Source organism: Syngnathus floridae, chromosome 6 (assembly GCF_059516105.1).
Source record: "Syngnathus floridae isolate MCC-2025c chromosome 6, RoL_Sflo_1.0, whole genome shotgun sequence".
NCBI classification, from domain to species: Eukaryota; Metazoa; Chordata; class Actinopteri; order Syngnathiformes; family Syngnathidae; genus Syngnathus; species Syngnathus floridae.
In genome coordinates, this window is record NC_142418.1 from 15,703,648 (window position 1) to 15,729,041 (window position 25,394).

The window sequence follows — 25,394 nt, forward strand, 5'->3', positions numbered from 1 at the left end:
AGAACAGCCGGTACTTAAGTCTCAAAGCGGAATGAGGGGGTCCAACTTCTGCTTACCTTTGACCTCCAGGTGCACGTGATTCTCGTCGATACCGAGAGAATTGCGGGCCACGCAGGTGTACTTTCCGCTATTCCTCGGCTGAGCCATACGGATCTCCAAAGTGCCGTTGTCGTGCTCCTCGTAAGTCTCGGCGTCTAGCATGCCCGAAGGGCTCTCCTTGAACCTGAGACGGAGGTAGGAACTCCATCGGTACTTTTTTCCTGGAACATTAGCCAGCCCGGTTCAAGGCTCATTAACCCACCAGGTAATTTTGGGGATGGGCGAGCCGAAGGAAGTGCACTCCAGCAGGGCTCTCTGTTTCTTGATGACCTGGTAGACCGCGTTGGCCGGCGTCAGCACTCTGGGCGGCTCGGCTGGGAAAACGAAGCGAGTTAATAGCGATGCCGCTAATCAATGTGAATGGATCTGCATCTGGCTCATTTTGTTATCGGAAGCTTCTGCTCGCAGACCTCTCTGAATTTATCGCCCCACATATCTTGGCAGAGCAGTTCCACCAGAACTTCAATCTTAATGAGCCTGTCTGGCCTCACCACCACGCAGGGCTCTATCCTCTGCCCACTGCTTTTTATACCCAATCTAATCAAGTTGCTTCTAAATTGCTCCACGGGGATGAAGACAGTTTCCTAAATCTGGACTTACACAAGACGTTAACGAAGGCGTTGGCCAGGAGGTAGCCGTGTTGGTTGGAGACGTTGCACTGGTACACGGCGCTGGATCCCATCTGCACATCGGTGAATATGATGGTGTCGTCCTCCACTTTTCGGCTGTGGTCCTTCGGGGCGTCTATTCGTGGGGGATATTATATGTTAATTATTTAGACCACAAACAAGATATTTGACTTTGTGGTTCTCCACTCACTCTCTATGGGAACGCCATTCATGGCCCATTGGATGTTGGGCTTGGGTGTGCCACTGGCTCTGCACATAAGCACCCCGTTCTCTCCCGGGGCCAGGACGAGATTTCTGGGAGCGCCGCTGATCCAGTATGGAGCGGCTGAAAAGAAGAAGGCAGATTTAATCATGGCGCACACCGCATGGGTCATAAGGTGGGTCAAACCTTTGACGGTGATCTGAATGGTGTGGTGGACTGAGCCCAGCTGGTTCCTTGCGGTGCACCGGTAGTCGCCCGCGTCGGCTTCCGACACGTTGACGATACGCAAGACTTTCTGGTGATGCAGGAACGAGATGCGTGCGCCCGGGAGTTCGCCGCTCATTTTGGCCCAGGAGATTTCGGGAGTGGGACTTGCATTTGAAAGAAAGGAAGAAGGAGTAAAGTTTGGAAAAGACATTATTTGTTTGTGTGCGATGAGTTGTTTCATTTTTAAATTCTATTTTATTTTTTAATTAATTATTTTTTTTTAAATAATTTTATTATTTTTTTATTTAATTTTATTAGCCTCTTAATTACTTAATATGTATTATTTATACACACAAAATAAAAAACATTTGCTTTAATAACATTTTGTATGAATAGAACATCCTAGCTAATTTCAACAGGACAAGCAATTGGATGTGTAAAGTATGCTATAATCCTTAACCCTTTTGACAAAATCAAACTCTTTTAAATGGTAACAAAAAAATGCATCATGTGAAGTAAGACTGATACGTACAGTCCTTCCGCAAAGCACTCCATCTCCAGCACCTGACCACGTAGCACCATTTTGGAGCTGGTTGCTTCCAACGGGAGGAGGAACGTGGGCTTCCGCTCATCCGCCGGCTCTTCTGCAGTCACACCCACACAGAAGTTATCGTCACTCTGGGGCTAGGCCATATGTCACCGGCATCCACAATAAGCTAGCGCATTACACACACACACCTCTAGTCTGACTTTACAACCCAGTATTTGCATTTTTCAGGAAAATTTACGGCTAATGATTTGCCCCCTGGGGGGGGTCATAACGGCCACTGCAATGCATAGACGCAAATGAGATAAACACTTTCTGACAATAAAAGCGTCATCTGCAGGTGCTGCTGGCAATAATGCCAGCAATTTCATCCAACAGCTTGCGTGCCAAAGGGCAAATCAAAAAGAAAGCAAAGGTCCTGTATAACAAGATATGAGGAGGAGGAGGCAGTCGGAATTGTTAATTGAGCGAGAAATTAGACGTTTCTTCTTCTTGATGTGGCTAATGTTGTACAGATGTTATCACGGGGCTCATTCAAGAAATGCATAAGTGAAGGTCTCTGATTGGAGTGGGGGGGGAGTGGGAGTCGGATCAACTGGAGTGAAGGGTTACAGGGGTGCGACGGGTATCTAATACTAGAGTAGTGAGGAGAAGGCTTGAGTTTAAGGATTGACGGGTTAGTGGCTGGGAAAGTCTGGATCCCATACGGTAGAGTGAAAGCTCCAAAGTCAAACGTCCCACGTTAAGAAATTCTAAACTTAATTCAAAAATAAATCTGAAATTTAATTTAATTTGTCTTGGAGATGTTATTTCTCAGACAGGAGTGTATTGTATAGAAAAATAACACAAAAGAAAGCCTTTAGGGGCGTGGCTAAAAGTAATTTACCCTGTGTGTGAGTGTGTGTGTGAGTGGTGGCCAACAGCAGCTCGCCGAGTGTTCTCATTTTGTATTTGTGTGTTAAGTGTATTAAAGTGCCTTAACTGTTTCATTTTTTTTCACTTCTCTAGCTAGGTTGTGTATCTGAAAATTTCTTTTAGGTTAAATTTAGCTCATAGCTTAAAGCAAAAACAGGAACTCAAAAAATTCAGTTGGGACGAATTGCGTTCAACTTTGGAGGTCCCACTGCAGGAGAAGTACCGGGAGAAAGGCAGGGGCGTGGTTATTTTCCGTAACTCACCACTAAACAAATCAGTGTCATTGTAAAAAGCTTCCATTGTGTCATTGATCGCGTCCACTGAAACACAACAAAACAAGCATTCAAACAAGCCAGCACATGAACATGCTTTGGAATTAAAAAAAAAAAAATAAAAAAAAATTAAAAGGCCCTGGAGCAGATGAGGAACCATCATGGCGAACAGCTTTGCTGATTCGTAGCGGAACGGACAAAATGACATTTCAGTCCGAGTGCCGGCCTCCGGATGGATGAAGTCGGAGATGATGCGACTTACGGTTGAGGACCTTGACGGTGATGGGCTGCTTCTGCTGGATGGTCTGCGTGTGCGGGAAGCGGGCGTAGCAGATGTAGTCGTTCCTGGAGTCCTCGCGCAGCACGTTGGAGAAGTAAAGGTCTCCGTTCAAAGATTGCGACACCCTGTTGCTTTGGGGCAACCTCTGGAAGTCTGATGCGAGAATCAAAATAGATTTCATTCAAACATTCAGCTCGTTTGTCATGTGACGTGCGCGTGTGAATGTTTACTGTTGTCCATCCAGAAAACAATTGGGGGAGGGAAGCCGGCGGGCGGTCGGCATGGCAACACCAAGGACACGCCCTCCTGAATGACGATCGGCTTGATCTTCTCTTTGGACCACAAAGGCGACCCTGGATTGGTTTAAGACAAAAAAAATGGATGTGTGAAGTATGAATGAGGAGTATTTGGATAAAAGGGGTGATATGGCGAAGTGAGAGACTTACTGGGCTGCCGCACCACGATGTCGTTGGAGACGGCCGTCCCGTGTTTGTTCCTCGCCGTGCACTGGTAGGCGCCTTCGTAATGTTCAGCCCGCTCCTTGCTGATGTCCACCACCAGCGTCCCCGAGTGGGCCCTCATGTGCACGTTGGGGTGCTGATCCAGGTCAAAGTGGGTCCCGTTTCTCGTCCAGGAGAAACTGAGAAGCCAATTTAGCTTGTAAAAAATTATTTTGGAAAATATATGTGCACACTTTTCTTACCTGGGATGAGGCTTCCCTTTGGCCTCACAATGGATGACAATGTTCTCCCGCGGGTCGATGATGTAATCCTTGGGGGACTGGTGAGTAATAGTCGGGGGTTGCGGCACTGAAAGCGACCAGAGAGACAGAGCCGATGTTCAACTTTGACCTGCCAGCGTTTAACCACGCTGACACAGCGCGCTCGGTAAAATAAAGCATAAATAAAATAAATAATGAATAAAATAAAGCATGCAGAAGATAATTTGTCGGAGTGCCGAGCACGACTTTAAGCATGGAAGCTCATGTCATGCCAACTGAAATAGAACCCAAAACAAGCATGCAAGACATGTTATGCTGCCACGGCAAATCACACAAAAATTTCAAATCACAAATAAAAAATAAAATCACACACAAAAACAAAAATTCGCTTCAAATTGCGGCAAATCCTTAAAGCACAATAAAACAGCTCCCCCTTGTGGACGTCGGGCTGGCTCGGGACTTACATCTTTCCAGAACTGTCCCCAAAAGAATCAGCAAAAGTCACAATGAAGAGAACCATATATTAGTATGGGAATATTTGACTGTAGCAAATAACAATTCTATCAAATAAATTTGGAATTTTTACCATATTTGTTGTGTTTGTTTTTAAGTTTTTAAACTAAGTACCTGTATATGTCGGTTCCAATGATACCGATACTAAGCACCGATACCACTAGTACTTTTGATTCATAAATATTTCAAAAAATATATATATATAATAGGTAATTTTAGAGAAATATTTCCTTTCAAGTGCATTTAATTTTTCTTTTTATTTCTTTGCAAATCTGATAATGATACCGATACTAAGCACTGATACCACGAGTACTTTTGATCCATAAATATTTCTAAAAATATATATATATATTTAAAATAGGTAATTTTAAAGAAATATTTTTCCTTTCAAATGCGTTTAATTTTTCTTTTTATTTCTTCGCAGATCTTGTGTTTTATTCCATGGCCTTACGATCGATCGGAACCTCCAATGCTGCGGCGAGATGTCCCAGCAACACCGCCACCATCAGCGGGAGCAGCGGCAAGTCTGTCTCGCCCATCCTCCTCCTCTCCATCATCAGCGTGCGCCGCCAAGGTCCGCCACCAAAGAGCCCCGCCTCTCCCCGCTCGGTCACGCGGCCGACGGGACACGTGTGCGCTGACTCACACTGCAAGGACGGAAAGACAAAAAAGGGGGGACGTTAGAGGGGGAGAATAAGAGAGCGAGAAACTCATCGTTGCAACAGTGGACACAGATCAATGGTTATGCATTGCTGATAATGGAACGCTCCGGCAGGGTTCCAGCGTGAGCCTTCACACACAAGCCATATTGATCTCACACACACACACACACACACACACACACACACACACAAATGACCTTAACATTTCGAGCCCAGTTGCAGACGTTGAATAAAAAACCTGGCATTCATTAAGGGCTATCGGAATATACTTGACTTGTTGGGAAATGCTAACGATGATGTACACACACAAGCCCAAGCTAAAGTTGATAGCCATAACAAGCAGCGATGATTTAAAAATCGAAATCATCAGTATAATTTCTTCTTTACATAGCTTGCAAACGGAAATTGGGAGTCAAATTCCGCCTTTGCTTTTATCTCATTGTAAAAGCCGCTGGCACGGAACGGAAAAGTCGTCACGAGGGCAGATATTTTTCTAATCGCAACGGCGCACATTGAACTTTGCGCTCCACTCCGAGAAGAAATCAAAATTGGCCCGTCGGACACGACGCAGCAGTTGCAGGGGGGGAAGGGGCGGCTTTTTTTTTTTTGTTTGGGACCGGAGGTCTTGTCAGCCAAACAAGTTGGCCCCCGCCCGGAACCTCCTTTGGGGGACCGACTTGTTTGTCAGCGCTGCCCTTGGGCTGTGATGGAGGAGAACAAGTCTGCACCCCCCCAGGCTTTCTTCACACACACGCTCCCAGGAGAGCGTGTGTGTGTTGGGCCGAGGGCCTGAGCCAATCACACGATCGTGTAGAATCACAAAGTACAAGCTGAAAGGTTACATCAAGTCTGATTTCACCACAAATGAAAGTGGAGCAGCTAAAGATGAATAAAATAAACAACAAAGAAGAATTGATCCGGTTTGGTATCAGTACTTTTCTACTAGCTTGTCACTTAATTGACTTTGAGATGTGCTAACCGCTACGCTTGGGTTTGGTTTGGTGTCGACTGCATGCAAAGAGAAACGCGAGAGCGTCTCTTCGTTGACTTTTCAGGCACGTCCTCACAGAAAACGAGGCTCTAACTGCTCTTGTTAGCTCGTCCACTAAAAAGGAGAAATCAGCCATGCACTTTAAAATAGCCACCGATAGTTTTGCATTGCGAGAAAAAAAAAAAGCCTAATTAGGAATAAAAGTGTTAATTATAAATGCGGAGGTGAAGCCTTGCATGGTGATTCTTATCTGGAAAGCTTCCAGGGCAGATTCATTTCACAATTTAATGAGCTGAGGAGGCGCCGCTCTAACCGCTTGCCGTACTTAGATAGATGTGTGTGTGTGTGTGTGTGTGTGCACATGTGTGTGTGCTATAATTATCCCCGTGAGCTGTGATGATACAGGCCGTGGCCCAACCCCTCACATCCCCTCATCCAGCAGGATCTCCGAGAAACACGAAAGATGAGAAAGCAAGCGCTCCCAACTTGAGAACAATGAGATATATGAATTATGTACACACTTTGCCGTGTTTCAATCCAAGCCGCATGCTAACAACGATAGACGGGAACTTTTCACATCATCGTGGGAAAAAAGTGCAAGTTCAAATTCCACAGATGGCGGAAAAGCAAAAAAAGTCAATAATGCTAACAACTTCGTTTACAGTGTTCCGCCAAAAGATGTCAGACGGCTGATAACATCAGGGAGGACTTTTCTGCGCTGACAGGCCAATTTTTTTTGATTCCCTCTCCACCAAACTGAAAGATGAATCAAATGTGCTGCTGATTCATATCAGGTCGGCACGTCATTCACAACTTGCACAGCGCGCTGTTTTTCTTACTTAACTTCGGCGGATTTTTGGAAATAAAAATTGTGTTGTGTATATATATATTTATATATATATATATATATATACACATATATATATATACATATAATAAATTAAAATAAAATAAATATTTATTATTATTATTTATAATATCTATATATATACGTATATATATAAATAAATAAATAAATATATATATATATATACGTATATTTATATATATATATATATTATATATATATATTATATATATATATATATAATATATATATTATATATATATATATATATATATATATATATATATATAATATATATACTTTTTTTTTTTTTTTTCAGTTTTGGAATGAATCATGTCACCTCTTCTGGGCCCTCATCGGTGCCACAATGGCAACCCTGCAGTGCGCCTACGCCTCAATCTTCTCATTAGCTTTGATAATTGCGGACCGGTATGCAAATAATTGCTATGTTTACCATATGAATCAGGCATCCCGTCGCCGGGGCCACCACCTTTCATCGGCACTGTACAATAGAAAAAGATCAAGTGGGCGCTTTATTCATCTCATCTGTTAGTGAGGGGATTCAGAAAGTCAGTGACTGTTGCAAAAGCTGACTTATGTCAGACAGAGCGGACGGAGGAAGGGAACTGGAACGCAGGGCAACAAGTTCAGCTTTGATTTTGTCAGAACATGGAAATTGCGCCGCTATTCCAAAAGGTCCTAGTGGAACCTATTTTCGACATATGGCGCACTTAGATTTAATGAATGTGAATTTGTGTACTAGCATTTAAAACGTCAAAAGCATATTTGGGGAAACCATTACCTAAAGGAGAAAAAGATGAACTATAGATTAAAGGGTTATTTCCTGGCATAGCTTGGTTTCTTCATTCAATGCTAGTGTGCATCAACTTGTGTGTGTCCAGCAATTAGCTTGCACTTGAGAGTCGTTGGTATTCACAAAGCTTGTCGCCCGGGTGTGCCAAAAACACTCGGGGATTCGCTTTGCCTTCCCTGGCATCCCGGACAATAATTGCAACAACGACTTTCTGGAGGCGGCGGATGCTCTTTAGCATGCACAGTGAAACGACATCCGTTGGCAAATTCCCGCCAGTCAAAGCAAAGTGGAACTGAACGGCGTTTCACTTCCATCTTATCGCATCCAAACCTTTGAACACTTGAAGTACTCGCAAGATTGGCGGCTATGTGAAAGCCCGCTCGTATCATCTCCTGACCGAAAGGCTTCTCGAGGCATTAAAGTCACTTAAGTGTCACCGAAGCACTTGGGCAGGAGATCATAGCGTTAATAAATGAAATGACCTGAGACGGTTAAAAAGAATAAAAAAAGGTTTCATTGGATCTGGAATGGGAACTGCAAAGCATAACTTTTTTTTAATAGCTATAATTATGCATCAGTACTTTATTTTTCCTTTGAAGAAGTCCGGTACAGACGACAGATATTCCGGATTGGTTGATTGTGCTTGGTCTCAAAGCACCCAGACATCAAACGACGCATTTTAGCATTGGGGATGTGAAAAAAAAAAAAAAAAAAAGTAATCAACATAAAACCAATTTGCTGCGAGGAGACGAGCAAATCCTCCGAGGCGGGAAACGGAGGGGCTAGCCGTGCGTGCGAAGGCAGAATCATCGACTAATAGCGTAAAAAAACACTTCCTCTGTTTCTCCTCAGAGCCTTACGGTTCTAGTAAATAACAGACGGTAGCAGACAGTGGGGTCACGTCTGTGCCATTGATTTGAGCAACAGAAAAATCAATTAGCATTAGCATTAGCTAGTCCCGCAAAGACCATGCTACGTCTGAATTTGTATCATGTCTAGTTTCAAATCAATTCACCTGTTGAAATGTGAATTAGTTGTAACAGTGGGGTCACGTCTGTGCCATTGATCTGAGCAATGGGGAAAAAAAAAAATCAATTAGCATTAGCATTAGCTAGTCCCGCAAAGACCATGCTAACTATGAATTTGTAGCTAGTTTCAAATCAATTCACCTGTTGAAATGAGAATTAGCTAGCAATGACTCTCTCGTAACTTTTAGACATCCAAATTATGCCGGTAAATACAAATATAACACAAGAGGACGATATTAACCCTCGACTCAGCTTGTCAAGATGCTAATAAAGTCAAGGCAAAGCCTCAGGTCTGGAAAAAAAAAGAAAATACACAAGAGGCCCAAACTTATTTGTCATCTCCTTGGTAACCTTGACTTGAAACTGTACTTAAAGGCTCCCAACTTAATTTGCGCTCAACAAAAGAGGTGTGATTACATGACTCAGTCCCGACCGGAAGGCTTAGTCAACAAGTGGAGGCTCCCCAAGACGAGGCCAATATGTTGCGTTTACTCCGAGCTTAGCGGCGGAAGGGACCCAGTCAATAAAAAGTCGAGAGACGCTAACAACCGGGATGTTTTTGTTGCAAATGAGCTCCCGCGGGGCGGGGGGGGTTCCGTGTCCGTCCGGCTCCAGTCGGAGTTAACAATTAATGCGATGCGGTGTGCTTCGAGCAAACACAACAGGGTGTTTCCAGCAAACGCCGGACTCGGCGGCCAATTTGAATAGTGCTGATACGAGTAGAATGCGGACGGCGACGGGTCATTTGCAGCTCACCGCCGCTTTGTGTGTGGTGAAAAATCTGCAGACAGCATCAGATATGGTGAACATGCTGGAACAATCGTTTTCAGCCAGCCTGTTAGAGGCATCGTGTAATTTGGCCGCTGGGAAAGTAAGCGAGCCGGTGAGGAAAATACCGGGGAGGTGGAATGAGTTATACTGGGCATGGAAAAGGGAACACAAAACAATCGTGCACACAAACAAAATTGAGACGATAAAACACACAAAAAGGAAAACAAATATTCGATAATATACAAAAAAATACGGCACATTTTCCAAAATGTTGGTAAAAAGGAAATAACATTGTAAAATATACAAGATTTAAAAAAATATTCTTAAAAAATTACAAAAATAGAAATAAAATTGAAAAAAATATATTAAAAATGAAAAAATATACATCAGACTAAAAAGAGAAATATTAGATACTCAAATATTACCAAAAAATTGCAAAAAATAATTAATACACAACTAATAAAAACAAATACATTCAGCAAAAAAAATACTCAAAATAATTGTAGCTTATATAGAAAATACAAATATTGGGTGAGAACACAATATTCGAAGAACGCAATTTGGCCAGTGGGAAACCAAGCGAGAGGGTGAGAAAATCCCAGGCAGGTGGAGTGAGATCTTGTGTTATTGAGCACTCCGTTCTCAGAGGGCTCACACAATGGACCTCCTTCCACTCCACCTGTGCTTCTGAAAGGTCAGCACAGAGGAGGGCCCTCGCAGCCCTCCCAGCCCGCCTCCACTCCACAATCAACCCCAGAGCCAGCAAACTCAATCAAAGAGTGCTCTCCAAAGCCCGCCATTGTCTCCCAAAGCCATGGCTGCTCTTACATGTAACACGGGAAGAGGAGATGCTCATTACTGGCCATCCCCGGCTCCACTTTGTCTCTTTTTGTGCGGCTGACAGGAATAATCCAGCCGGGGACAATGAATGCGCCGTTATGTAAAAGGAGAGTAAAGTACGAACATGGGAAAAAGGGGGACTCATTTGCAGGAGTGAGGCGTTGGAGAGGTGACAGGGAGCCGTCACCTGGAGAGTCTTTAATGACATCTGCCCCCCCACCTCACCCACTAAGCTCCCCCCCCCCTTCCTAATATGTAGCAGTTCTTGACTGATGGGCACACCACAGCACAATGTGCGTGAATGTCGCCGCAATCCATTATCACATAAAGAAAGCACTATATTGTCACCGCCCTACCAGCCGCCCCCTCACAGCCCCCCCCCACCCCTTCCACGCCAATCCTCAAGCCGACCCCATTGAGATGCGGCAGGTGAATACAAATCATTTCCCCTCGGCTGCCTTCCAAAAGGAGCGCACTGTCCAATCTCAGACAACGGTGCTTTCAAAAGTGTGAGAAAAATCAAATCTTGCTTTCGGTAAAAATGGAGGACGCTAACCACAGTTGGAAAAATACAACATAGATGAAATAGATTAGGTCACATGGAAAAGATTCAAATGATTGATTCATGTGTTTGGTTTTACTTTGTATGGACTCGGTTCATACACAGAAAAATCGATCCAAATCGATATAACTATTAGTTTGCTTTTTTCAACTAAAAATGCTTTTTGTCCTACTCCTCAAAACTTTCAGTATGACCTGACGGTAAAATGATCTGTAACTCAATCATCCCTTTCTGACCTCTTCTTGGACTTCAAACTAGAAAACCACCACACCAGAGGAAAAACAACAAGAACACCCCATGACTAATACCGGCTTGTTTACTGTGTTAACGCTAAGTTAGCATTGCCACAAGTGCTTTTATTGTAACTAAAAACAACAAAAAAAGTAATTCCCAGGTGTTTAAAACTCAAACAAAACTAGCTGCTGACTTTAGATCAATTCAAAAACAGATTTTGGATATGCTTGGACTACAAATTAAATCCTCGGATAGTTGTCCTCATGTTGGCTCATCCTCCATTGCTACCCATCAAGAGGAACCAACACTAATGAATGTAATGAAATGCAAACAGCACCTCTTAACAGCTTCAGTTTCTAAATAGAATCCAATTATTTGTCATGCAGATGGTAAACAAGCACGATTGTCACTCTAGACGTAAACACGTACGGCGTCCCTCAAAGCCGTCACTCAGCATAAAAAAAACCGATCCGCTTGTGAATGCGCCGAGCGCGGCGGATGCAAACATCCTTTCAGACGATTCTGAAAGAGCTCTGATTGCGTTTGCCTGAACTATAGTCGCTTCATTTGACAACTCGTGTTTTCATATGCAAAACGGAACAAATAACCGCAACAATCCATCAAGGATGAAGAGTAAACATCTGAGAAGGTTTTACAATTGCAAAGCAGGTCAAGGAATTCTTATGTCAACCCCAGCAGAGCCTTGTCATGTCCTCTGAAATGATCAACTAGTCAGAACTAGCCCAAAATCAACATGAAAAGAGGCAGTCCTTGTTCCTGTTCCTGCTGTAGCATAACCGGACAAGGTGAGACCTTCCTCAAGGGAAGGACACCAACCCCCCCGGTTTCCAGTGCCCAAATCTGACAAGTACAGATGAGTGCGATAACAGCCATCAGTCCTGGACTGATGGAACCACCTCGGTCGGACAGATCTGCATCACATGACAAATGACGACATGCTTTTCATGGTCATCCGTAAGTGTTCCGCCGATTTATTTTCTTGACTCCAATTCTAAATGTTGCGCCATCTCATTCGTCTGGAACTAGTTCAAGGTGTGTATTGGAGAAAAACCAGAGTACCAAGTACTAAATGTTCGCTGGATTCATCTGGAAGAGTCGAGGTATGGACAAAAGAAAGCTGTGGATTCTATGGATTCGGTATTTGGGGAGAGATATTGGAAAAAGTACAGACGAAAGCATTTCAAGGCCTGGAGGAAGGTTGTGTCGTTGAAGAGAGGTTAAAGAAACGATAAAAATGCAGCCTCAGATAATGAAAAGTATCGTTTGTGACTCTCCGGGCAGTACGTTTTGTGAGTGAGCTACGCATGAAAGCAGGAACTTGACGGAGCAGGACGAGGAGGAGAGCCGAGGGGCGGCGTCGACCTCGTTCATGTCGCTCGGATGCTTTTCACCTCTCTTTGCATTCAGATCTTGGTCTATTTGTTTACAGCGTCTTTCGCTCCGGCAAGTCGCGAGGCGCTACCTTTTTTTTTTAAAGACAACAGAGCCGACAGGAACGTCAAGACATCTAAGGAACGTCACGCTGGTATCAGAGACACACACCGAGGAGACATTTTGGCAGCCACCCCGGGGGGCTCTCTTGCCAGAATCCACCTGCTCACACACGGAACCTTCAGATCTCTCATTTCCATCATGTCCCCCATACTGTAAATCTAAAACTATTTTTAGATCTTTTGGAGATATCAGATCACCTCACTTGACCAAGGACTGGTTTCACTTTCAGGAGGGTTTTGGTTTGACATCATAGTTAAGTGGTGTTGTGAGGACTACAATTATCGTGACACCTTATCCTCTCGGTCTAAAGACTCAAAGCTTGGTTGGTTGATTAAAATCCGAAGGATACCTCGAACAAAAACAATGGAGATCAACAGAAACCTTGGTAGTCTTCTGAGACAACCTGAGAATAAATGCAGAAAACCACAAAGGGAATGTCACGCTTGACTTGCCTTCAAACGGTCCTTTGGAAATCGTGGACTCAACCAGCAGCGGTGCCGTGACTGGCAAAAAGGATTTAAAACAGGCGTAGAAATGTTCAAATGCAGCGAGACGGAGCGTGAGTGAGTACAAAGGTGGCGACGGATGAGCTCGTCGCCGTCACAAGCGTTTAAGTCTGCCCTCAGCTGTGTGTGCAGCTTCCGGGCTTCATCCCTGAGGCCAAGGTGAGATCTTTGTCTTCACACTTGGCTGACTCGTAGACATTTATCATCAACCATCTCACTTGTACTCGCGCGACATTAGCTCGACCTCGTGTAGCATCCCAGACGCTCTTGATGTTTTGAAACGATACTCTATCGGTACTGAATTCTATTGTTATCAGTACCAGACATTACATTTCTGATTGTCTGGTATGATATTTGAAGAGACAATCAGCAGTATTATTTGTATAATGTAAATAAATGATCCTAATCTGATATCGATACTGAAACTCACGGACCTCAAATCCATCCATTCATCCTGCTCAGGGTCAGCCAAGCAGCTCGGCTAGCTATCGTTCACAATGATTGTTATCATGAGTTAATCGTTGATATCATCTCAGTATCAGTATCGACATGGTATCATGATTATTGACCATCACCTTGTTCAATATCAGTATGAAAAAACTACTGGTATAATATCAAAAGGACAAATCATTTGTATGCGATTAGTTCTTATCAATTTGATATTGCCCATTCCTGATCGATCTGATATTGAATCAGTATCACCTATGACCTGCACTTATCTACTTGTATTGCCCATGGCTGATGTTATCTCACTGTTGCATGTGACTCTTCATTTTCTTTTTTTAATCTTTCTGCCATCATATCAGCATCACCGATAAGTGGTATCAACTCGATATCGTTTTCTGTCTGGTATCATGCTAATCACCGGCACCGTACGAATGCCCAATTTAGTCTCCAAGTGCTATTTTGAATTCTCTCGCATCCCGGCCCACTGTCGTAGTTTGGGCAAAGATAAGAGTGTGCATTACCATGGCAACCAAAGCAATCAAAGAGGCAGTTCGACTCCCACACCTCCAAATGAGCTCGACTAACACAAAAACGCACAGCTCGTGGACAAACGCCAGTCAAGTAAGATCTGACCTTTCCATTTTGAGCAAGAACACAAAAAGAAGGCTTTGCCACTGTTTGCAGGGTTTTTCGCTCTGCCGACTGAGCTAATATTTCATAAAATGCCATTCTGGCAGAATCATGGTGCCCGGACCCAGAGGGGAGACCTTTGCCAGATATGGCACACAGACTGACATTTGTGCAATCGTATGCTGTGGGAGTGGAAACGCTACAAAAAAGAACATTCAGTTCTGGAAAATACGGCCGTCCAGAGTCAAAACAATTCCAACTTACCAGGAAAGACTTGAATCCCCTTTATTCTTTCTCCTCCTCGGATGTCAGACGTCTTGTTCTTCTGTTTAGCTTCAATCTGTTGGCAGGGAAAAAAAAAAAACGAAAGTTCAGCACGTTGTGTGTGTGTCTCGGTTGGTTTGTTATTTGTCAGGTCGGATGTTCCCGTCTACAATTGATACTCGACTTCACCCATCCATTTTTCACCGTGTTTGCCGTTTTTAACGCAAAAAAACTTCAATCCCGACTACGACTCACTTCATATCGGATAAGAGCTGGAGCGAAAGCATCGTGTATTTAATTCCCTTGCAACCTCCATGTCATCCCCTCCTTTGTTCGTCTCCCATTATCACCTCCTGTCATCTTCGCTCTCTGGGAGATCATCTTTGCTTTCTACCCCCTAACGTTGTTGTTTTTTTATCTCCTTGTGCATCTCCCTGAGTTTTCAAAAATGAAGGTCAACATGAATGAGACATCTCTCCACCATCTTGTGGCGACAATCATGAGTCACCGCTTGCAGTACCAAGACTGACCTGAAGGGGCAGCATAGTGTTAGAGGGCTTGACATATTGACTTTAACAGCATCAATCGCATCCAATTTTGCTGTTATTTTCCTTCGCAGCCTTCTTCTAACTCCACTCATGATTGACGTCGGTGCAATTTACTCGCAGCTGCTGCTTATCGACTTCAATCGGAGTTCGAAGACGCCGCCTTTCCCCACCATTTTGTTAAATGGCCTCCCTCCATCCCGTTACTGAGACGATGCTATCGAAAAGAGCAAGTCAGCGCTGACCTCGGTTACCGCCTGACACTTTGGCTTGGTTGCCATGGTGATTTGAAGATGGACCGGAATAACCTTTTTCCAAGAGCGCACCTGAAGAGGGCGCTCGTGAGCGACTTTATGATGGAGGCCAAAGACCTTGAATGTAAAAACAACCGTAAAGGATCCGCAGAAATATTGTTATGCACACCATGAGAAGAAGCTGCCGATGATTAAAAACGACTTTGTGGCTCCCCTTGGATATATTATGAAGTGTTTTAATGTCTTTCCTGGGATTGACAGCCCCAACTATAGATCATCCGTTTACAACTTTTTGGAAAGGAAAATCTTCCGCACTAGATCACTTTCTAACCGCGCTCAATAAAAGTTCATTATATGCGGCCACAGAAGCAACAAAACGAGAAGAAAATTGCCACTTAAAATAACGTAAAGCGTCGTAGGAAAGCCAATGCTGCTTGACACTTGGCTAAACAGCGGATTCATGGACATGCTACGCCAGCCTGACATCAAGAGAGACAAATTATGGGCAATTTAGCATTCTTAACTAGAGCACTCAGAGAGCACACACACCTCTGCCAAGGCCTCGATGTTTATCACCCAAAGGATAGCTAAAAGTCGGTAAAATTTCATCCAGGTCCAAAGTGGCAAAGAAAAAAATCACTAAGCTTCAAAATAGGATTCATATGATTTCATGTGACAGAAAATACTATGAGATTTGAGAGAAAAATGTAACTATTAAAAATGAAAAAAAAAGACTTTTCCTTAAAAATATCATTATTTTCATTATTTAAAATATCATTATTTAAAAAAAAAAAATTGGAAGTTGCAAACAAAAATAGTCATATTTTTTCCACAGAAATGTTGAATAAGTAATTATAAAATTTCAAGTTGCTACATATTTTCAAGATTGCAATTTCCAGTCAACATTTAGAGCCAATACGAGGATGAAATAGAAACGGCCCTGCAGGTTCAACAAGCTTGCTGCAGACTTCCTCTAATGAGCGTCTGTGGGTTGTCTTCTCTAGGCTATTTTTTTTTTTTTGTGAACGAGGGTGGTGAGCAGGCTCCGAGTTGACCTGAGGCTTTAATTTTAGCCTGGTGCCTAATGAGTGGCAGAATGCAGCTCACGGAGGAAAGCGCTCTCTCCTGACGAAGCCTAATTACCAGCAGAGAGGGAGACAAGTGTTGCGGCCGGAACACAAATGCATCCCACCGTGACTTCATAACAAGGGATTGAGATGTGTCCCAAAGTGGACAGACACGTGGACCAAATAGAAACGTCAAAACGTCTCACTTAGGATCCCAAATAGAGGGCGCTAATTTGAATGTTGACTCAAACAGATGATGTGGAACAGCTTTTGGCAACAGGTGTAACGATGGTGGATGTTTTCCACCATTTGGCACAAAATGAAGTTTGAAGTGATGGAATTGGAAGTGATATTGGAAGACCTTAAGGAGTTGCAGGAAAGAAATCTATGACTAGTTTTGTTATAGGTTATATGGCAGACTCCTCCTTGTGACTGGCTCCAAGTTAGCTATAGCACATTAAGTGTCTTTGTATTTATATAGTAGGTCATTATATTCCAGAAAATAAACAAATATAAATAAACAAAAATAAATAAATAAATCAGTAAAAAAAAAAAATAATAATAAACAAATAAGTAAATAAATGAATGAATAAAGAACTGCAGCAATGTGTTTCTTTTGTTGTGCTAACATTGTTGTTATAAGTATCAATAATTTCAATTTTAAAGTTTTGGAAGTACTCTTTTAATCTAAAAATCTACAAGTTGTCAGTGATGACAGTAATTCATTTCATTTTACATTCCTAAAATTGCTAATTGTTAAAGTTCCGTTACTTTCTGGCTGCATTAAACCTTGTGATATTGTGGCAACTGAAGAACCATCACTATCACCCTATCGCAAAAAATAATAAATAAAAGAAATCAAAATCATCCAACAAATTTTCCACATTCCTCACTTTAAAAGCAAAAAGCACCGCATTCTCTCCCACAACCCTCGTCCAATCCCATGACTGGCTCTGTGATTGCCAGTTTATGATCATCATCACCCTCGAAAGTGCCTTTGCCCTGAGATGAATCAAAATAAATACATCACCTTTATCCCAGTCAATATCATAAACCCCCAGAGCGGCCGGCGCATCAGAGGTCAAGCGACATAATCCAGCGGCCGATGTAGTCCTCGGCTCAACCCAGGCGACTGAGTGACGGGAGAGGGAGGAGAGCGGATTCCCTGTCAAACGTCGCCCTCCCCCCCGATTACCCTCCCAGCGGCCTCCCAGCCGTCCCTCACCCTCTAGTTCGTCCCTCCCCTGAGCCTGCCTCGCCTCTCACAGTGGGATTAAAAACAACCTTTTGTCTCTTTACAATGGAGGGTTAAACATTTCCTGGTATCACATGAAGTTACTGGGTGGGATTTTTTTTTTTTTTAATAACATACTTTCTACGACCCACCACTTTGTTTCAATCATACTTGTGCATGCTGGGTTCAAGCGTCAGGTGGTCAAACGTGCACCATGTTCGAGATGCTCAAAAGGAGCGTGGAGTCGATTAAATGAACAAAATGGCCTCCAGCTACAGGCCAATGACTTCCTTTTTCCATACAGTGAGCGACAATATGTGCGTGTGTTGTGGGGGGGGGAACTGCTCACCTCCGGCCAACAGATGTCTGCGTGCGATCCAATCTCAAACAAACAAAAAGAAAGGAGGGGGTGCTCATTTATTGGCTATACCGCAACCCACTTTAAAGAATTGCACTAAAAAGGCCTTTTGAGGTGTGTTAGCTTTGGTTGCAGAGGGCAAACAATAGCGGAGGCCATGCCTTTGAAAACGAGACCTTGCCCAACCCGACGTACATAAAGATCCGACAAAAGCGATGAACATGTAACATAATCTTTGCTCACACGAAAAAAACAATTTCAAGTGTGGCTGTAACAAGCTAGCCATTGTGAAATGTTCTTTTGGATGAGCGATGAAACACGCTTATGAATATTTATGTTCAAAAATGAAATATTTGCATTTACATGGTCGTGATGTTTAATTGGTGTTTGGATTATAAAGGGGGGGTTCTTCAGAAACTAGTTTGAGAACCCTGCGTTGTCATAGGGGGAGACCACAAAAAAGCCGCAATCCTGCAGGCTGGCTCAAATGAAAAGCATCAGCACTTTTGGGTCTCAGCGAAAAAACCGTCAGGCCATCGATTAGAGAAGTGTATCGTAAATAAAGGCGTTCATAAGCCCAGAGATGATGGATGGCGCCGAGCTGTATGGATGATTGTGCAGAATGAGTCAAAGGGGCGATATGTCACGACGGCAGCGGCGTGGACGAGCACGTCTAATGGGCATTATTTCTGCACGCTGACTCTGTTGACCGCCAGACACTGGGCCGATTCCCGCCGGCCCATTGCTCCGTCAAACTCACACTGAGACGGCGACAGGAGCCCGCCCAGCTCTTTGTTCCTACTTCAATAAATGGACAATTTTTCAATAGCAGTTTTCTAACAAGGGAAAGTTCACGCCGAGGCCTGGCCTGAGAATTTTTACATTATGCCGGCAAATATGCATTGGCTAAACATATATGATTAAAATCAGGTGACTGAAAGGTCAAAAAGACACGAAAATAAAATTATAGAAGACAAATGGGCTCCAAATGTGGCTGGCATCATGTAAAATCTAAAAAAAAAAAAAAAAAGATAGTCTATGATAGGGCTAATCAATTACACATTTTTAAATCACAAAATGTATCTAACCAGGCTATGTGAGTGTTGCATTCACGGTATCAAACACTGTAGGAATTTTAGAAATCTTGCGAGACGCCATCTGCATTTCTTAAACGAAAAGCAGGTTGGACCACAGGCCGGGCCACTAGGGGTTTGGTTCCGGACCACATGTGTCCCACGTGCCTCTGATTGAATACCCCTTGTCGATGCCATGCTGTCTGTACAATACAGTGAACAAAGTAGCAGAAGGAACAGAAGTCATTTATCAAACAACGCCGAGATGATGTGTCAGTACTCGCAAGATATGCTGCTTCGCTCGCCGCTACTCATAAAGAACGGCGATGAAATCAGAGGGCGGTCGAGAAAAATCCGCGAGGGTTGTATTTTGCCTGTCTTAGCAAATCTAACGCTCAGTACATACAAGACACCTCCGACGGTAATTGCCCTCCCGTCAATTTGCGTCTGTTTACTCTTGTAAAAGAACTCATTAAAGGGCAACAACGTGGAGTAGTTTGCTGATATATGGAGCCCGGTGTAAAAAAAAAAAAAAAAAAAAAAGGTCGGACGAGGCGAATCTCGAACCGCACGGAAGACATCGGATTCGGCTGGAAGACAATGAGCGAAACAAAACCGGGATCTTGATGGAGTTTACATGAATTACAGCAAGAGGCCCTTAGGGACCGGCTCGACCTTGTCTTTTTTTTTTTTTAAAACCAAACAAGGCCCTCGAGCCCGCCCATTCACACACAAACACATACAAAGACGCGGCGGTAAACAATGGCGCGGCGAGGGCGGTTTCCATGGTGCCGTCGAGGCTCACTGACAGGGTTGGAGTGTTAACACGCTCGTAGACAACGGAGAGGATGATGGAGGGAAGACGAGAAGGATGGAGGAAGAAAGAGAGGCGTTTAAAAAAACTAAACAAAAGGGAGGGAGAGATTTACCACACACGGGCAGCAGACCATCCTTTAAGTTAAGCACCTCTGGCGTGGCCTGTATCGTATTTCTTTTTCACGACGAGACCCCGACTGGCGCACAATGGGCCGACTTTACGCGAGGAGCAACCCTCTCGTCTTTGCTTACAGAGGGTTTCACTCGAGGGCCACCGTGGAGGTCTCGGGTATCAAAATAGACAAAATATTGGATAACCGTGAATCCTGCAAAATAAAAAGCCATGAGCCCAAAACACTCCATCATGATGGACTCATTTTATAAAATGTACCTGCTCACGCCGGGGCTAATCTGAGCGACCATATGCGCCTGCCAGAAGGTGGAGGCAGGCGAGCCCATCACCCAGTTTTCCCCACCAATACTCATCTCCATCTTTTCCCGAAAGATGCTCCTGAAACCTCCAAAACTGAAAGTGTGGCTTTCAACTAATTGCTTTCATTTGCGCCGTGCTTGTCGAAAGCCACGTTTCGAGGCGCAGGTTTGTAACAGCGGGAGGGCGGGACGGCCACCTGTCTCGCCTGAATGTGTGAAAAGAAGACTTCGACGTGAGGCGGAGTACATGGGGCTAGTCAAGCTACTATATTGGCGTGCAAGTAGTGTGGGGGGGGGCAGCCTGCAGCACATCATGTTGGTGTAGAAAGAAACGTGGAGGGGGGGGGGCACCCACTTAAAAGAGAAGAGCAAGGCCTGAGGCCAAGTGCAAATCAAGTGAAAAGGCCACTGAAGCTACGAGCAGGTTGCTTGTGTGTAAATTAACATTGGTCGGCGTGTCCGTGTGTGTCCACCGATGTGTTTCAAATGTGTGTGTGTGCTGTAATCCAATCAGAAGGTGTTGCCAACACACAAGCCTGCTGGCGAAAAAAGACGTTCAGTTAAGAGGTGGTGAAATTCCACCACGCTCAACACAAGATGGCTTCTATAGACAGCATACAATGCAAAAGTTATCTGTCCATCCATTTGGTAACTAGGAAGGGAGGGGAGCCATCTTTTTTTTTCTGCCATCTTGGCCAGATTTTGTCACGTCAAAGGGTAAGCGAAGCTGCAACGGTAGCGTTTATTAGCTTAGCTTACTCCTCTTTGCTCTTAATGATGTTCTTCCATCACTCTGACAGCAAAGTTCTTTTGCTGCAATCTCTCAAACAGTCAAAACTTTGTGGAGGAAAGCCTGGAGGTTTTTTTTTTTCTCCTCCTAACACTGCAGGTCATGTGCGTCCGTACGTGTGGGCAGATCTGTAGACACTGCTGCCTTTTAATTACAGCAGCACTGTCTTTCCCTGACAATGCTCGTCGCACTCCGACACACAAAAACACACAGCGACACACAGACGGGCACGGCGCACCTGCCACGAGGCAGATTGGATTTACACTGCATCAATAATTCAGCCGCGCCCGGGCTGCAAAATGCATACATCCCCGCAGCACGGGTTGCTATTGAGTGAGTGATAGCATTAATAGGAAGGGAGAATATTGTTCAAACACACACACAAAAACACACACACTGCAGCAGCACATTGAGGAAGCCCTTAGTATTTTAAATGACCTGAGTTACTGAACCAATTATAGGCTCAGTAAACAGCCACGATGATATGTTTTACGAATCCCTCTTTTCTATTGGGCCATTTTCCGGGTTAAACAAATCAATTAACATTAAAATGTATTAATTAAATGGCTTGAATCGGGTTCTATTTTCAGGTCAAATGGATTTATGATTCCGTTTGGCCATGGCTAGCCTTAGCTATTGTTAATTAGCAAACGTTTCTTAACATGGTAGTATGTGTAAAATGACAAAAGTTGATTCACAAAAGAATAAAGAGGTCGAGATTTTAGGTGTGAACTGTTTTATAGGATCGGTTTCATACTTTTAGAACTATATTTTTCTTTATTCTGTTTTCAGAAGGCTGGTATCATGCTAGCTTATGTTAGCATGTGTTTCAATTTACAGTACATGGCTATTGTCTTAGCTAAGTTTATCTTAGCACGTCAACATTTGCACTTTAATCATGTTATTGGTTTAGTTTTTGGCTTGCTAACATGCTAAAGGAATAGCTGAGCACCCGCGATCATATTTAATCTCACTATGTGTCAATATACGTTCATATTTTAACGATTCCTGGGATTCCTGTAAGGCAAATAGAACAGCTCATCTTATTTTAGAACAATTATTTACAATTGCGAATACGACCGGTCACAAAACTAAAAGCTAATGTGGAGAATATTGTGTTATCTGACTCAAGGCCAAAGTACCCGTTTGTGTTTACCGGGGGCAAAAGCTGAAATTATTGATCACATGAGCCATTAGCACTTTATTGGAAACACTTAGAAGCAAATTCCCTTCAAATGTTTGGTGAAAATGGATCTGCTTTGCTGCTAGCATTGGATAATGCACTCAAAAGCGCCCATTAGGCGGTCACCCAAAGAGTAAACATCAGCAAGGTTTGACCTCTGCAGGAACAATCTATATTTATTTCGTAATTCTTTTTTTTTACCAGAAGTAGATTTACGAGTATGAATTAATGAATTGTCTTGTAATTTATTCACTTGGATGTTCAGTACTTAGTGTGTGTGTGTGTTTTTAACAATTGTGCTTTTGTTTTCTCGTATCTGCATAATCATCGAGGTTAATTCGACTGCAAGCTGGTGCGCTATTGTCTTTGACTGTGCCTGCTGCTGAATACTTTTGTGACAGGCGAGCGCCGCCTCAGCAAAGTTGCAGAAAGACTGGAAAGGGGAAAATAACTGTCTTGGGTGAGACGGATTACACTTCGATACGACTTTACCTTTTCCCACAAACTGAACGCTTGACTTTGCTATAAACAAGATAAGCACTGTCGTTACAATGACAAGGAGGTACGAGATGGACCAATAACTGTCCAACAATGCCTTTCTATAATTCTTCCAGTCTTAGCTGTTAAGCGGGACATTTCCCCGGGCTCTCGACACGCTTCATCCGTGTCCTTGATATGATTGACATGCACAAAACACCTCAACAAGGCTCTTGGATGCGAGGATAAAAGCAGTACAAGTGGCGCCTGGTGACCAAATGGAATCTGGACTCTATAAGTGCCACCTGTCTCCAGGTCTTGAAATGACGTCTGGGATCGGATTGGACTGCTAGAGTCCACCAGACTGTCTGCTGAGGTTCTTTCAAGATTTTTTTTCTGCTTGAGTGTTCAATTAGTGGCCGGATTTTGGTCATTGCTGATGTTCAATTAGTAGAAAAACGTCCGGATTTTGGTCACGTTATGAAAAAAAGTCAAAAAATCAAGGAGGTTTAATCACAACGGAGAGACTCCACCGTATAAGAAGTCAAACATGTCAGACGGAAACTCTTCAAGTCAATGACAGCGCGATAAAACGAGAGACGGGCACTATAAACAAAAAGAGCAGATCATCACGGAACAACTCGAGTTTCACAGTCGATTTCACTCGTTTGGCTTTTGATTTGTTGACTTTCGGATCCGAGATTGCAGATAAGAGCGCATTTACACATTCATGGGATAAGCTTCATTCGAAAATTCATTTCATGCAAGAGCAATCGACAGAGCTCTGCAAAAAATAAATAACAAGAGCCCGGGCCTAGTTGACATTTCTTCAGCGCTTCCTCTCTCCCACTACCTCTTGCTAGTTTTTTTTTTCCCTTTGCACACTCGCCGAGGAGTGGCAAGTCAAAACGCTTCGCACAGTGGTAGGCACCCTGATCCCGGAGTGCCTTTCACATGGTAAATAGTTTTGGGTCTGGAAACAGCATTGTGCCGTCATATAATACGGCATCTGCTTTATGGCATGGAAGAAATGCATTGTCACCAAGTGGCAGTGAAAGAGCCATTGAAGACCAGCCAAGACCCCCCCCACCCACCCCACCCACTCCTACCCTTCGACTGTGACACCGAGCTTGGAGGGTTGCGCTCTGATAAACCCGCCAGCTACTCCCTGACTCTTGGCTACGGCTGACATAGCTAAACAAGACTCAAGTGACAAAACGACAAACAGAACCTAATGAGCTTTTGCGTCCGATCTCGGTGCAGCCGAGCGCTTTGGAACGCCGCGGTGAGCTCCAGGGGCAGACGACACTGCTCGGAGGATTTCCATTCGATTCCAGCAGCATGCTGGAGGTGTTACTGCCACCGAGTCATAAATCACCCAGCACGGTGCGGCAATCTGCGGGAAGCCGCCTTACATTCTCTCCATCACAAGTAAAGGACACACGAAAAGGCCAACGTGCATCAAGTGACATTTTTGCTTGCAACCATTTGAAGATGATATAAGATGATATTTTGCTGTTGACAAGCCAAAATCGAATTTTGTTCTCTATTTTGCAAAATAACTGACTTTACTGATTGCTTGCTTCAAAAGTAATTTATTTCATTGTAAAGGTAGACACCGACAACCGTGCGAAAACAAAAATGACACCCAGACTGTTTTAATTATAAATAAAATAATTAATAATAATTAATTAAATAATTAAATATAATATAATATAATAAAATACATTTTTGACTCGCCATCATTATTGTTATTTAAACAAAAAGTATTTTCTACGTTAACAGAATTGTCAACATGTTTTCATTAAAAGTAAAAATTAAAGTAGAGAGCACTCGGTCAACACCACAATGTGGAGGCAATCTTTTCTATTATTATTATTATTTAAAAAATGCCATCGTCTAATGAAGTCTTCCACGCATTCCAGTCCATTTGTCTTCACATTCAATGTCAATTTCTAACACAACATTCAATTGCCGCAAATAGACCGTGAACACTCACCACATTTTTTCAACCCATTCACATCAATCACACATTCCAGCGATTTTGCTAATTTTAGCCTCACAAAAACACAAATATGTTAAGGTGGTTCTGGTTTGAATTAACAAGAGGTACAATGGAGAATGTCCTGTGTCATGTAAAAGAGACACTTAATATATTTTTTTACCATGTCTGATGGGGGTAGGGGGATTGACAGCGTCAATCAAACTGTTTCCCCGTGACCACCAACTCCATTTTGTCCCCGGTCTTTAACCCAATGGTGACCCCTCGCTCTCGTCACATCAACCTTACATCCGATCAATAGCGGCTTCTTGTTGGGGGAGCGTTGAGGCGCAACATCCAATCAATAGACAGTCAATCAAAAGTCATCCTCGAGTTGACCAAACCTACTTTGCTAGCTTTTGTTTCAATCTGAAGACTTTTAGGGCAGGCTTAATCTGTGTACTGTTTCCAAGCCTGCAGACACGGTTTTAATTTGACTTCAAAGCGCAAGCGGATTGTGAGCCTTTTAGAGAAAACTCAGCATGAAATCATTTCTCTCAAATCATTATCACCCCGCAACACACTGCGATGGCGACATGAGCTCCGTCCTGCTGGGGCGCTAAACATTAAGATGGCCAAGCGACTCTCAAACCTCAATGCGTAATTTAGTCGTAAGATCTTCCGGCTT

At 43.4% G+C, this 25,394-nt stretch overlaps 1 protein-coding gene across 9 annotated transcripts in view; it reads right to left on the reverse strand.

Moving 5' to 3' along the window:
* The window catches only part of nrcamb (neuronal cell adhesion molecule b), a 42,615-nt gene that overhangs the window by 9,802 nt on the left and 7,419 nt on the right, over positions 1 to 25,394 (reverse strand). For 6 of the 9 annotated variants that reach the window (XM_088378662.1, XM_088378657.1, XM_088378664.1 and 3 more), the window contains exons 2-14: positions 14,497 to 14,572; positions 4,837 to 5,032; positions 3,855 to 3,960; positions 3,598 to 3,791; positions 3,382 to 3,504; positions 3,134 to 3,304; positions 2,863 to 2,919; positions 1,670 to 1,781; positions 1,117 to 1,301; positions 919 to 1,053; positions 700 to 843; positions 302 to 413; positions 57 to 223 (exon numbers count right to left, since the gene is read on the reverse strand). In XM_088378662.1, the coding sequence (XP_088234788.1) occupies positions 57 to 223; positions 302 to 413; positions 700 to 843; positions 919 to 1,053; positions 1,117 to 1,301; positions 1,670 to 1,781; positions 2,863 to 2,919; positions 3,134 to 3,304; positions 3,382 to 3,504; positions 3,598 to 3,791; positions 3,855 to 3,960; positions 4,837 to 4,942 (1,612 nt within the window). In that variant the 5' untranslated portion in view covers positions 4,943 to 5,032; positions 14,497 to 14,572. The remainder of the gene's footprint in view (positions 1 to 56; positions 224 to 301; positions 414 to 699; positions 844 to 918; positions 1,054 to 1,116; positions 1,302 to 1,669; positions 1,782 to 2,862; positions 2,920 to 3,133; positions 3,305 to 3,381; positions 3,505 to 3,597; positions 3,792 to 3,854; positions 3,961 to 4,836; positions 5,033 to 14,496; positions 14,573 to 25,394) is intronic. The other 3 variants (XM_088378659.1, XM_088378663.1, XM_088378658.1) reach the window with 1 other exon arrangement.